The sequence below is a fragment of the Galeopterus variegatus genome, unplaced genomic scaffold, assembly GCF_000696425.1.
Source record: "Galeopterus variegatus unplaced genomic scaffold, G_variegatus-3.0.2 Scaffold3269, whole genome shotgun sequence".
In the NCBI taxonomy this organism is placed as follows: domain Eukaryota; kingdom Metazoa; phylum Chordata; class Mammalia; order Dermoptera; family Cynocephalidae; genus Galeopterus; species Galeopterus variegatus.
Window position 1 is genome coordinate 1,674 of NW_007729380.1, and position 15,340 is coordinate 17,013.

Consider the following 15,340-nt stretch of genomic DNA (forward strand, 5'->3'; position numbering starts at 1 on the left):
GGCAGTGGTGAAACGGTTCTCGGCTCCCTGGGACTTACGTTCAGGTAGAGGAAACGGACAATAAATAACAAGTAGATACATGACACAGTGTCAGGGAGGGAACATAGATAAACAGGGTCAGCAGACAGACAGACAGACGAAGCAATCGTAAGCGAATAAAGAACTAAGAACTTAGTGAATGGCAAAAAACCATCAGAAATAAATGGGCAGTGGTTGGTTTATTCAATAAGTGGTTTTGGAGAAATTAATTTTAATCCATAACTCACATCATAAGTTCTAGGAGGATGAAAAAGTTAAGTGTACAAATGAAGCCATAAACTAGAGCAAAATTACCTATGGGTAGGTAAGAATGGCAAAGTCTAAAATGATTAATAGACTATACAAGTGTAATAATTTATTATTTCTGGTATCAAAAGAAAATCGTGAAATCAAGAATTGAACAAATTAGGGGAGATGCATGCTACAAAGGGGAATAATAATATAATGTTAATTAAATAACATTAATGTAGCACATCCTTAATTCTGAAGCTTTTTTCTTGCATTTCAATGTTTCTTGAGGTCAGGATATGTTGTTCAAATAATGTGGTATGTTTAATGAGGTCATTAAAAACATAAATCAATGGTAAAGCTTATAAGCAATAACATCTTACAATTAAAATGTGAATTTTTTTAAAGTTCATAAAAATTAGTTTGAACATTAAAGTTCCTGGTAGAAAATTACTAATTCATTCATTCAACAAATATTGGAGAATTGGAGTGTTTACAGTGTTATCAAAGTAGAAGGTGTACAGTGGTAAACAAAACAGACAAATGCTTGTTTTTAAGTGCCTTTTCTAGGCCAGGCACTGCCTGGTGCCCTAATTACTAATTCATTCATTCAACAAATATTGGAGAATTGGAGTGTTTACAGTGTTATCAAAGTGGAAGGTGTACAGTGGTAAACAAAACAGACAAATGCTTGTTTTTAAGTGCCTTTTCTAGGCCAGGCACTGCCTGGTGCCCTATACACTACCTATATCCCATCTGAGATCGCTTGGGTTCTTTCAGGCAGAATAAGGACCTTGGCCAAAGCTACCCAGCAGTTAAGTGATGGAATCAGATTCCAGCTCAAGTCTGCATGACTCTAAACCCTGTGTCTTTTACGCAACTTACCATAATTGTTGAGCTAAATGAAACTTTCTCCTGCAGTCTTGCTGACAGAGCTAGTATTACCTGTGCCCGTTTTTCTTCCCACCTGCCTCAGCCCTGGGCTTCGGACTCAAGTCAGGGAAGTGTTGGTGGAAATAGAAAGCACTGCAGTGGATGCCCCAGCCAGGACTGATGTCTTTTTAGCCAAAAATAAAGTTTTGCCAAAAAAACACATAAAAAGTCTAGTCCTTATTTAGATGTCCTACTAGTAGGTGCTTTTAAAACTTGTGCTGTACAAAATCTATATCGTTTAACACATTTTATCAATAAAAACAAGTAAACAACTCACAATCATAGATTTGGGGAAGGGTGGGAAAGACAGACAACAAACCACACACTGTCCTCAGCGTCTGAGGGAAAAGTAACGAGAAACTGTTTTAAGTTCTCTAGAAGCAAAAGCTGTGTGTGTGGATTCTTGTGCATTGTGACTTATCGAGCAGGTGCTCTCAGGAGAGGGCGGTGGGGACAAGTGAGGCAAAGATGTGGTCGTCCCTGCAGACTAGCTTCCCCCTGACCCCCCAGGAACTCTGGAGCATGAATTGGACCAGAGCAGTGCCACATGGAGGCAGGGGAGCTGTGTCAGCCAGTCACTGGCTTCGTGCTGCCGGGGGTAGGGGGGTAAGGTGTGTTTAAGCCACCCAGAGTGGCTGGGGTCCTTCTCCCTGAGAAGGAGGCAGCTGCAAGCCATTAGTGGCCAGCTCCCAGCAGCTGGGAGGGGTGCACTGCCCAACACAGAGGACTGGGTGGGGCACCAACAGAGCCCACCACAGAAGTCCAAAGGGACCCATTTGGCAGGTTATCAAGTGGTAACTTTTCACACGTAGCAGGAGCCCTCTGACTCACGTGCCCATTGAACGCAGGGTTATTATTGAGGAGCATCTTGGTTTTTCTTTTGCTTTAGGGTGTTAAAGTATTCGATCAGCTTTGGTAGAAGGAAAAATTCATTTCAAAGAAAGGCGTCATGGCAACTGTGCTCTGCAGAATTTAAGAAGGTATTTAGGAGATTTTCAAGTTATTACTGGCAAAAAGGCAAAGAAAATTAGAGATATAATTGGAAACAATGATCTGAAACTGGCCTATAACCTTGTCAGAAGAATGATAATGAATTCCTACAGCTACTATACGTCTTCATTCTAGATTTTTCTAAAAGCATTTTTACACATTGGTATTTTCCTGCCAATATATATTTTTTTCCTAACAGTGCTTTGCAAAGAATGATCAACTCTGTAAGTTTTTATTCTGTCAGTCAGCTATGTCTCCTGTAAAGGGAATAAAACAAAGGAAAAGCAACGAATGTGAAGCCCTTGAGTTTTGCTGATTCGTTCTCCCTGTGCCTGTGCTGAGAGTGCTGACACCGTATTTGGATTTAGGGACCAAAACCAAGATCAGCCTTTGAAACTAATGAATGACTTAATACCTCACTTCATAGATTCTGAGGCATGCTTTTCTTCTTGCTTCCACATTTCACAGTCTCTGAAATCTGGATACATCTTCCAACTAATGGCATTTAAATATAATTGGAAGTATTTTTCTGTCCTAGTGATATGTAAACTAATAATGTAAACTTACAATTGACAGTGTCTTAGATTCAATAAAACACGATAGATTGGGTTTATTTGTTTTCTTATAATGTAGCATGATTCTTACATATTATATGTGTTTGAATATTAATTCTTGAATTCATTTGTTATATTTAGCCTTTCCTCTTTCAAGCACCCATTTAGTGCTGTGCACATTAGCTTTAACGAGTGTGACAAGGGAGCCCCAGACTGTGGCTATAACTGTATGTTTGTGTCAACAGCTCTCTGATTAACAGAAATAGGGAGGAGGCAGGAAAAATGCTTTTCTTTCATTTCTTCTGCTTTGAGTTTATGTAGCAGATACTGAGTATCGGTTTTACAAATGGGATTGTGCCCGTGTTTAATGAGTGACAAAGGCAGGCCAAGACTTTGTGTGTCATTTTTAAAAATATGATTATACTCATATGATAGTGGATACATGTAATTCTACATCTGCCCAAACCCATAGAATCTACAACATCAAGAGTGAGCCCTAATGTAAACTATGGCTTTGGGTGATAATGACATGTCAACGTAGGTTCATCCGTTGTGACAAGTGTGCCATCTGGTAAGGGGTGCTGATAGTTGGGGAGGCCGTGTTTGTGGGAGCAGATTGTAAATGGGAACCTCTGTACTGTCCACTCACTGTGAACCTAAAATTGCCCTAAAAATATAAAGACTATTTTTTAAAATGTTTAACTGTATGAGGGTACTTCAAAAAGTTCATGAAAAAATAGAATTGAACGTTAATACTAATCTTTCCATGAACTTTTTGACGGCCCCTCATACAGAAAGCTGACTCTCTTGCCCAGCTGCCTGTTCCTGATGACAGAGGCAATGTTCTGGAAACACCTGAGTTAGAAAGTTCTCCCTACCTGGACATCCATCCCCACTATCTCCTGTGCTATTTGTCTACTAGGTGGGAAAGTCAGTTTGGAAATGCCATCCCAACAAGACCTCCAGTGCCTAAGAGGGTCTCTTGTGGAGGATGGGTAAAGTAGTCAGAATATTCTATGACCATATCTTCCTGAGCAAGCATTATACAAAAACAATGTATTTAGTCTAAATGTGTTCTTTTCATATTTGTCTGCATACAACTCAGGACTGTATTTCAAGCTAAAACACAGTAACAGTCAGGTGAACAGCATCTACTGATGCTTCAATACCTTTTTTCATAGCATAGTACTCACTCTGCACTATGAAGGTACACACAAAACACATACCCAGTGTTACCTGTGCATGCGTGAACACACCTACTTTCATTGAGGAAAGAAGAATATTTCAAGCTAAAACACAGTAACAGTCAGGTGAACAGCATCTACTGATGCTTCAATACCTTTCTTCATAGCATAGTACTCACTCTGCACTATGAAGGTACACACAAAACACATACCCAGTGTTACATGTGCATGCGTGAACACACCTACTTTCATTGAGGAAAGAAGAACCCGTCACCCACCCCATATAAACTGGCTGACTCGTTTCCAGAATGCCTATTCTGTTATGGGAATTCAGCCTACGAATAAATTTTAACATGTTGGTTTTTTTAAAAATCAACATTTTACCAGAACTTCTTAGAATTGTTTTCTGATATTAACATAAAATACATGCTTGTTTTTTTCTATAACTTTAATTCCAGTAGACAGGCATCTCCCCCACAAAAAGATTCTCAAACTGAAGCTAACATGAAAATCAATAACCTTTATCAAATTACAGTGAGATTTACCCTATAAGCTGCTGAGCGTTTCTACAGAAACAAGATCTACTGAGTTTGCTTCTAGAAGTGTGATGCCCCAAAAATGAGACTCCGTTTCTTACACTGCTGTGGGTTGTCTTTTCTCCCCTCACAGGCCTTGAACCGGGGCATCGCTGCTGTCAAGGAAGATGCGGTGGAAATGCTGGCCAGCTACGGGCTGGCATATTCCCTCATGAAGTTCTTCACGGGACCCATGAGTGACTTCAAGAACGTGGGCCTGGTGTTTGTGAACAGCAAGCGAGACAGGACCAAAGCTGTCCTGTGCATGGTGGTGGCGGGTGCCATCGCTGCCGTCTTCCACACCCTGATAGGTGAGGTCTAGCTTTATTAATTTCTTATTTCTTTTCATTGATCTACATATATTTACTGGAATAAGTGATCTTCAGGAATTATCAAACATTTCTTACGAAAATTTCAGGGCATGGCAGTTAGGAGTTTGTGTTCCTAGCTCAAGAAAATATAGTGTATTTTTCTAGGAAGCTGGAGTTTTGTGTCTCTGATTCCCAAAGTCACAGGAGGGAGGGGGGCTATCACAAACAGATGATCCTATCTAGGAACAGCATTTTGTAAGTTCCACAAAATAGCAGGTGCTTTTGTTAGAGATATGTGTATCGGACTCATTGAATCTTAAGAATAAACATCAAACGATTGTTATTTAGACTTAATGTTTATCAGTAGTGAGAACAGATAACAGATTGTTTTATTTGTTAAATTAATTTGTTCTGGGGCCTCATTATTCTATTTTATTCATAGACAAGACTAAATACTCTTGGCATAACTTTCTTTCCATGAAACAAGACAGCTATATCATACGTAGAGTGATTGGCCTACGATTTAACCACGACCTTGGAAAAGCACATCGCTTCAGGACCGGAGTTCTACTTCTGCTGTCGTCTTGGTATTGATAATACCCCAAGGGCATGATGTTGGAACTTCTTAGCTTTAGAACAGCTTTTTTACCTGGCATAAAGATTGAGTGGCACATCTATTAAAGCCAGTTGCATAGAACACCATGAATGTTCATAAACCCATTGTGTACGCTAAAATTTTTGCTGGTTGTATGAGAAACACAAATGTCAGTGTTGAATGAAGGAGCCAGAAGATTAAGCAAACCATTTACAGTGTATTCACATGACAGCTAATTCTTACTCACATAACTGCGAATCTAAAAGTAAATAGGGTTAGGCCTTTGTGGTTTCCTTGTTAATGTGGCATAGAATTTCGTGCTAAGAACAGTGTAGAAGAGAGCAAGTCTGGTGATGGGCCAAGTATCCAGCCCAGGTGTTGATGTGATCATTTAATCCGTGCTCAGAGCTTCGGGGCCTGGGGTGGAGAGGAAATGACCTTTCTCCCCTCAGTGTATGCCCTGAATGCTAACTAGGGACTGTTTGTACAAGGACCTATATTTGAAGAATTTCCGCAGCTAGATTTGATCTGGGCCATTTTCAAAGATGGTATATATTTGAGAAAAAGCCATACTATTTTAAAATAAGGAGCTTTTCTAAATAGGTAAATGAGTTCTCTTTTGCTATTAGTCTTTTTACATCGGACACTTAAACCTATTTTCACTTCTTAGTGATGCTGAAGACAGCTACTTACATTTCTGTTTTAACAGTCAGCTCTTGGATAACTATGACGGGGGAGCATGGATGTAGACAAAACAAAAAAGCAAATATTCCAAATAGATTTGACTTGAGAAGCCATTGGATGACCTCAGGCAGTTCTCCTAATTACCTTTGCTTGGGCTAACATTGAAATGAGCGTGTAGTCCCTGCATGAACAGCTCCTGAGCGGGGCCTACCGTAAGTACAAGACGCCACACGTTATAAATTCACCGTGCTTAACTCTCAGAGTGGGAATAGGAACCAGAGAACTCTGGGTTTAAACTTAGTTTCTCTGTGTTCCTTTGTTCTGGCAAAACTAGTCTAATCACCATAAACATTTCCGTGGGTGCTATTTCTTCGTCACCTTAATGAATTTATTTTTATCAAGTTCTGATTTTTCAATGGCATTTACATAAGGACATGTGAGAGCACGGAGCCGTAAGAGATTCTTTCTTCTGGGGGCTGGGACTGAAAGGCCTTGTTACTAGGGCGTTTCTTAACTGCCTCTGAAAGGATGAGCTGAAGTTCAGCACAACCCTTTGTAATGCTTTTCTCATCTTTGGTACAAAATAGAGTCAAGAATTTAATCCTGTGCTCTAAATTAATATTTTGCTGTAGCCATGTAGAATTCCCAGTGGTGACTCTTCTTGCCTGTTACATTTGTTAATTCCATCCCATCAGACTCGTGGCATTCTGCATTTTTTCGGTTTAATGGGCAATTCCTTGATTCCTTTTTGTTTTGCTTCCTACTATACCTGTTCATTCATTTTATTCTTTAAGATATTAGTTGGGCTGGCCCCGTGGCTCACTCGGGAGAGTGTGGCACACTGGTAGCGCCGAGGCCCCGGGTTCGGACCCTATATAGGGATGGCCGGTGTGCTCACTGGCTGAGCGTGGTGCAGACCACACCATGCCAAGGGTTGCTATCCCCTTACCAGTCAAAAAAAAAAAAAAAGATATTAGTTAACTTTCCCCAGCATGATGCCTTCTGCTCGTTTAATGAGTATATTTCTCAAACGCTGATAAAACTCATTCATTTTCCCATAGGATGTTGTTAATATGAATGCGAACCATTTTTACTGTAAAGTGATACACCCCTAGTGTTACCAGAGCTCATCTTCCTGCTCTGAATGTGGTGCTTTTATTCCATAAACTCTTCTTCCCAAGACAAAAAAAAAAGTAAGAGTAAGAGTTGCCCTTTGCTGCACTCACCATGAAAATGACCCAGTACCCACTTGTCCTATACGGTGGTTCAGCAAAGTACGTACTGAACACATAGCCTGTGTACGTCATCCCAGGATCGACTGACCAAAAATTGAGAATAGAGGTGAGATAGGCACGAAAGATATGGTGGCCAGATACGCCCTTCTCATGAGTAGATGTAGCTGATGGAAAGCGTGTGCATGTGTTAAGTGCCGATTTCTAGAAGAATGCTGGCAAACGCTGTTGTCAGCCAGTAAGAGCTTTTGAGAGACGGCAAAAGTAAACCAAAGTCAAAGTGGGGTGAGTTAAAAACCTCCCCTAGATGTGAGAGAGCACAGTGACAGCGAGCAAGCAGAAGAGGAGCTCTTGGAGAGGAAAAGGTGTGGAAGGCAGAAGTGGCTGCCCATTGATAAATCAGGGAGAAATGAAGCGAGAAGAGTCCAGGGTTGAATGTAACAGGTCCTGGGGTGCACACCCTGTGCTAGGGCTGGGTCAGGGAGTCAGGGAAGGGGGCTTTGGAGCCTGAGACTAGGAAGAGCTCAGCTGACTGATGGAGAACAAGAGGGAAGGAGGGCTGGAGAGAAGGGAGGGCAGTGGGGAGGTACGACAGACAGAGAGGAGACAGGCAGGGAGAGCATGATGGTGACAGCCTACAGCTGTGTGCCGAGTCCCCTGGAGATCCTTTGACACCAGTGGGCACTTTTTGTGACATCTCAGGGACAACCATATTGAATAAGGCAGATTTATTCTAGTGTTCACGTAAGTATGTTTAACTCAGCTTTAACCAATAAAGGTCTATATGTTCTGCTTATTTGCTTCTTTATAACTTCGTGGTTTCTAAAGAAATTCTTTATATTTACGAAAATTAGCTGTACTTTATCATTCTGCATCATCTCCTTGGTTTGGTACTCTAAAATTTCTTTCAAAGATTGTGTATTCCATGATGCTTCCAGGCGTTGGAGAAAGCCTGATTCCCAGTGCGATCCCTGTCTTAGATTTCTTCCCAGTCTGGATAAACCTCAACACTCCATACTTTTATTTACTCACAATCTACCAATCCCTGGAGGATATTCTTCAGTTACAAGAGGTTTCAGATGTGAACATCGCCAGCTGCAGATGTAGCTCCTTGTTTTCAGTAGCCTAATGTCCTCTCTGTGCATCAGTTATCGGGCCACAGTAGCACAATTGAAATAGGCTCAGGTCAAAGAGCACTAAAAGCTCTTTTGTCATCCATTATTAATTGTGTTTGTCCCAATGAAGGAAAGAATCTTTTATTAGGTCCATTTCATTACATTTGCTGTAGTTAAGGGATTCTTTTTCCTATGTTTCATATTTGGTTTTGGGTTTTTTTTTTTTTCCTTTGTGGATCTCACTGGTGAGCTAGGCATTCTCCCATCACTGAGATGTGTGCACATGGTTATGGGTTTCCCCAGATATGACTGGGGTGGATTCCTCTGACACACAGGCACTTCCCCAGGGATGCTTGCTGGAGATTGTGAAAGAAAGATGGCTCCAGAAATGTACCCAGCAACACCTACCACCCACCCAAACCTTATGCAGTGAGCCAAGTGAGTAGACACTAGGAATCATGTTGGATTGGCAGACTCAAAGTATGGAAGATCCACTGGCCCAAAAGCTACTGTTCATAGCCTGGCTCTAGATACGCAAATTGTAGGAGCCTTCATAGGCTTTCTTGGCCCTTGTTGGGCAACTGCCAGTAAGTGTCACCTTTTTAAGTTCAATTATAGATGAGTCCATGAGATACCATTTTTAAAAACTGCAGAGCACAGGGTTTGCCACCACCATGCCTTAATTTAGGCCCATGCTCGTGGTGCAGGTGTTACCCTGTTTCTCCCTCTTAATCAATCTATAAGAGAGGAAAACTTGCTGACCTTGTATTTGGTTTCATTTGAGTTTAAATTCACTTTACCTGCATGGAAATTATCATGACCTTCCAATTCACAGAGCTGTAGAAACCATAGCTGTGGATTTTAGCTTTCTCCACATGTTTATTCTCAACAGTGACGGGCAAGGCCCCTTCAGTGTTGTGAAGCAGCCCAGGTCGTCAGCAGAACTCAGGGGAATGAAACTTTTGCAGGTTCCTGTGCTCCTACAGTGAGCAGTTGAAGTAACTTCTAGACTGGTTCTGTTTGCCAGACTTCTCTTTTCAAACATTTCCATTATTCATTGAATATCAACCAGCTCTGTAAAAATTGGTACAATTTGACATAATTTATACCAACAAGGGTGCTAGAATGAACGGACAGTTATCAACCAGCTCTGTAAAAATTGGTACAATTTGACATAATTTATACCAACAAGGGTGCTAGGAATGAACAAACAGCTTCAGTATAGTCTCACAATTTATTGCTATGTAAAAAACTACCCCAATAAGTAGTGGCTCAAAACGCAAGCTTGTACTTTTCTCATCAGACCATAGGTTGCCTGGGTGGTTCTTTTGGACTTGGCTGGGCTCGTGGCTCCGTGGTCAGCTGAGGGTCAGGAGATAGCTCTGGGGATCCTGGTGGGCTCCGTGGGGGCCTTTCAGCTGACTTCAGGCTGGCTTAGACAGCCTCTGCTGGGACCACTGAGCTCTCCTCCATGCGGTCTCTCATCCTCCACTAGCATTGCCCAGACTTGTGAGAGGGCTGTGGCCGTCTTCCAAGGCAGGATAGATGCACACAGGCTGCTGAGGCCAAGAATCGGAACCGGCCACCATCATGCCCACTGCCCACCACTGACCAGAGCCAGTCACAGCCAGCCCAGGTTCAAAGGGTAGAGAAATTGACTCCAGCTTTTGACAGGCAGAGTTGCAGAATCACGTTACAAAGGGGGGATATACAGAGGAGGGAAACAGTGGGGACATTTTTACTATCAAAGAAGTGACCCTAATCACTTCTTTGGGGGATTATGGATTCAAGCATTTATTCAGTTAACGTTTATCAAACATCTCCTATGCAGCAAACACTGGGCTAGATTCAGACATAAATAAGATATGTTCTCTAGAGAGAAGCAGATATCTTACAATAAATTATTTTGAATGCCACTCTCCCAAGTCTTGATACCAATGAGAAAGAATTTTTGTTCTTGTGTTAAAATTCCACATTTACTTTATTGATGTTACACATGGGTTTATGGTATCTCTCTGAAGCCTAACTAAGCAGTGTTTACACCTCCCATTCCCATATTCTCCAGACAAATGTTGCCTGGTACATATGGATATATATTGTATGTCTGTGTCCCAGAACTGTCCTCTTCACAGCTGAGTTAGTTGGCACAATGCCTGACACGTACAAGTCATTCAACACATGTTCGTTCAAGTGATTTAAATATGGCCTGTCAGCCACATGAACACACACACTTTGGAAATAATACATTAGAAACACAGGTGTGAAGTTACCTGCTCCCATGAAAAGCCTCATAAACAGGACACAGTAGGTCAATAAATCGTACTTTTGAGACTTTTAAGCACTGAGAACATGGGGATTTTAATTTGAGTAAAGGTTCCCAAATTTAGCTCTTGTAAATACACATATTATCCTGTTACTAAAATTGGAGTAAAAAACTTTTTCCTCAGTGCCTGTGGGAAAATATATGTATATTTTTTCAAATAATATTAATATTTTATGGTTTGCAACAAGTACTAGTAACTACTGGATGAACAAGTTTGAGAACCACCAATTCCAGAAAGAGCCCGTCATGCTGGTTGGCTGAGGTCACAGCAGCTATGGATTGGAAGGGCACTTTCTGCTTCTCCTTGTCTGGGCAGGGTCAGAGCTGTCTACCTACCTGTAAACAGGTCATCGTGACATCACAAAATCTATTTACATCTACTCAAAAGCCTTGTGTAATTTTTTTTTTATAATGTTCTGCTCTTCTTAGAGAATACAAGCTGTTTCAGAACCATCTTAGAAAGGCAGTTTATAGAAGTTGAAGGTTACTAAATGTTGCGAAGGCAGCTAGCCTGATAATTGGGCACCCTATGCAAAATACTTTAAACAAATTACCCCCAGCCATCAGCTCTGGCTGGACATAGCTCAGGGGCACAGGAGAAAGGGAGGTGGGGGCAGGAGAGTGTGGGCGAAAGCACTTGCTGGGGTTTTACACTGACAGCTCTCAGGGTAGAAGCAATTTCTGTAGTTACAATCAGATTCTTCTACTATATAGGGGAGGAGTAGAAGGAAGTAAGAAAAAGCTTCTTTCCTTGGCCTCCAAATTTCTTCTCTAGTAGCTGAAAAAGGAAGAGACTAAAATGAAGTCAAAAGAAGCAAAAGGAGGCTTGGACCCATAAGTCCCAAAGTATCCTGGAACCCGGGGAGCCCCAGAAGAGCCCAGCACATGCTCAAAAAAGCAAGGGCGGTGGAGTGGGGGACACCTTCTCACAGAGTCAGAAAGCTGGGCTGGGCTCATCCCAAGAAGAAAGGACTGAGAACACCCAGCAGTCCTTCAGACCCCATTAAACTTTAAATATTTACTGCAGTTACCCTGCATAAAGGCACTGTTTCCGATGTGTTAGTTAAAATATTCTAATAAGTTGGCATATTCATGGGGGTGGAGAAACTTAATTCCGTTGACCACTTTTTTCCCAGGCAGCAATGCAAACCACTTGCCAGCTCTCAACTGCTCAGACTGACATGTTCTGTCTTTTCTTGCTGCTGCCCCAAAGTCTAACAAACATAATTCTTTCTCTCCCTTTCTCAGAAGCCACCTGTGTTGGTTTCCTAGGGCTGCTGTTGCAAAGTACCACAAACTGTGGCTTAAACAACAGAAATGTATCATCTCACAGTTCTGGGGGTTGGAAGTCCGAGATCAAGGTGTCTCAGGGTTGGTTCCCCCTGAGGCTGTGAAGGAGAATCTGTCCCATACCTCTTCCATAGCTTCTGGAGATTGCTGACAAGCATGGGGGTTGGAAGTCCGAGATCAAGGTGTCTCAGGGTTGGTTCCCCCTGAGGCTGTGAAGGATAATCTGTCCCATACCTCTTCCATAGCTTCTGGAGATTGCTGACAAGCGTTGGCGTTCCTTGGTGTGTAAAGCATCCCCGATCTCTGCCTGCATCTTTGCATGGCATTCTCCCTGTGTGTGTGTGTCTCAGTATCCAAATTTCCCCTTTTTGTACGGACACCAGTCATATTGGATTGGGAGCCCACCCTACTCCAGTATGACCTCCTTTTAATGAGTTCTATGTGCAGTGGCCCTATTGCTAGATAAGGTCACATCCTGTGGTAGTAGGTGTTAGGACTTCAGCATCTGGATTTTGAGGGCACATAGTTCAGCCCATAATATGGCCCTCGTAGATCTCAGCTTTTCACCAGATCCGTGGTCCCCAGCTGTGGCCACTGCAGTCAAGTCCACCCAGCTGGCGTTTTATATGGGCTGTGACCTTTACCAGGGAATCTTAGCACACAAGCTATTCATAGCCAGCCCCGCGCTCTTGCACTTGGCATGCCTCGCTCTGCCCCCGGTGGCCTCTGCTGGGTGGCAGCAGTGGTGTGGGCAGGGTCGAAACTGCCTCCTTACACGTCTCTGCCCAGTGAACATTTGTTGACTGAATGAAAACAAATATGCAGATAAACAGCAGCAGCAATAAACGTTGAGACAAAATTTCTGTGGTTCGGCACCCAAAGTAGACCATTTCTCTGATGAAGTAACATCTTCATCTGGCTTTGTGGTGCGGCCAGCTTGGCTCATGTCTTAATGCACTTCTCACATAGCTGCAAAATCAGGCTGGAGTTCACCTTCCCTGCCTGCCGGGGTCAAGTCAAGCCTCCTCTAATGCACTTTCCATCTCTGTACGGCTTCTCATCCACATGACAGAGACATGACAGCCACCCCGTCCTTCCATGTCCCTTGCTGTAACTAATCCCATCTCCCTAGGTCTCTTCTCTCTCTGCCACATGCCATTCTGTCTCCTGCATTTCTCTTCTTGCTACTGCAGAGGCTCCGATGGCCCCCCTGCCCTCCACACCTGGCACCTGTGCTCACCTGGCAGTTGGCCTTTTGGTTGTTCACCTCTGCCCCTCCCGGAAAGACTTGGCGCTCTCCTCCTGCACCTGCCCCCACTTGCTCTCCGGAAGTCACAACCATCCCAGCCTCCCTCCCTTGATGTCACTTCCTTGCACCTCTGCCCCACCCCCCACTGCCATGGTTCCCATTCGGGCATTTCAGTATCCTGGAGATCATCTCTAAATCTGTGATTGTTCCCATAACTCAAACTAATCCTGAAAAGGATAGAGGGTTATTTCTTTTAACCAATTAATGTGGTAATAAGTTGTCCCCCAAACTTTGAAATGTGGGGGGAATACTTATTATTTCACCTAAAGCGAGACTCTGCACTCTAGCTTTGCTCCGATTTTGAAGCAGTTTCTGTCGCTGTCAAGCACGTTAATATCCATAATCAGAAGAGAATGAAAATAGTAGGAAGGCCCGCTGGTGGAACACTGGAAAACACTGAGAAACACAGGGACTATTTTCGTATGTGATATAAGCCTATATCAATGAGGTAGAAAATAGCTCAGTGTTTATCGAGTCTTTGCTAATAATATTTGTCAGAATGCCCAGCTAATACATTAGGAAGAGCTTTCTCTTTCTTCCCCTATATGCACCCAGCAAGTACACATCCATTCAGCCCATACTGGTGAGTGCCTGCTGTGTTCCAGTCACACTGGTAACAAATCCCAGCATGGGAGGAGCCCCAAAGTTCCACTGTGCGGGACTAGACCCCAAGTTGCCACCCTCCTCCTAAAAGCTGAAATAAAAGGACTAGCCTCTGTTCAAAAGCTAGCTTTAAAATTTGTATTGAAAAGGCATATCGACATCGAGAGATTTTCTCTTCGTGAATAATTAAGGATATGTGTAAACATCCAGCTTCAAATCTACCCATCAGGCATTCTTTTATAAAATCGAAATGATGGGAGCAACCTGAGTGTGGAATAATAGGAGACTGAGTTGAGACTAAGTGAACCTACAAAAAGGAATTCAATTCACTGAAAGGAATCCAGTGAATTAAAGTGTAGAAGCATGTCATGGAAAGATGTTCATGGTTTAGAAAGAATATATATAGTATGATTCTGTATTTATGTTAAAACACACACCATAACAGAACCGGGTGATTGGAACCCAGAGCGTTAGCTGTGACCCCTCTGGGTAGAGAGATGAGATTGTAGGTGACTTTCTCCTATTTGCTTATCTAAATTTTTAAATTTTTCTACAACAAACAAATATAACGTTGAAAATTGTTTTTAAGGTTTTGAGATAAAAAGCATTTAAGGCTGTCTCTTTCTAAATATCAGCACGTGTGCTCTCTGACCCCTCGCAGCTTACAGTGACCTAGGCTACTACATTATCAACAAGCTGCACCACGTGGACGAGTCGGTGGGGAGTAAAACAAGAAGGGCCTTCCTGTACCTCGCGGCCTTCCCCTTTATGGATGCCATGGTGAGTAGAGAAGACCGTTGGCTTATTTTTTAATCGTGGTAAAATATACATAACAAAATTTACCATTTTAACCATTTGAACTATTTTTGTGTGTTCAGTTCGATGCGTGAAGAACATTCATGTGGTCATGCAGCTAATCTTCAAAACTCTTTTCATCGTGCAAAACCGAGACTCTGTGTTCATTAAACAGTGACTCCCCATCTCTCCTCCGCCCGCCCAGCCCCCGGATACCCTTCTACTTTCTGACTATGAATTTGATTACTTTAGGTACCTCATATGGGTGGAATCATGCAGTATTTGGCTGTTTGTGGCTGGCTTATTTCACTAAGCATCATGTCCTCCTTTCATGCAAGTTGTAGCACGTGTCAGAATTTCCTTCCTTTTTAAGGCCAAATTATATTCCAGTGTTAATCATGCAGTATTTGGCTGTTTGTGGCTGGCTTATTTCACTAAGCATCATGTCCTCCTTTCGTGCAAGTTGTAGCACGTGTCAGAATTTCCTTCCTTTTTAAGGCCAAATTATATTCCAGTGTATGTATATACCACATTTTGCTTATCTGTTCATCCGTCGGTACTTGTGTTGCTTTTACCTTTG

The 15,340-nt window shown here is 42.4% G+C and overlaps 1 protein-coding gene across 1 annotated transcript in view; it reads left to right on the forward strand.

Moving 5' to 3' along the window:
* Nucleotides 1-4,597: 4,597 nt before the first annotated feature.
* The window catches only part of ANKH (ANKH inorganic pyrophosphate transport regulator), a gene marked incomplete at its 5' end in the record, with an annotated part of 57,709 nt that continues 46,966 nt past the window's right edge, over nucleotides 4,598-15,340 (forward strand). The window contains 2 exons of the mRNA XM_008584466.1: nucleotides 4,598-4,814; nucleotides 14,627-14,745. Coding sequence (XP_008582688.1) covers nucleotides 4,598-4,814; nucleotides 14,627-14,745 — 336 coding nt within the window. The remainder of the gene's footprint in view (nucleotides 4,815-14,626; nucleotides 14,746-15,340) is intronic.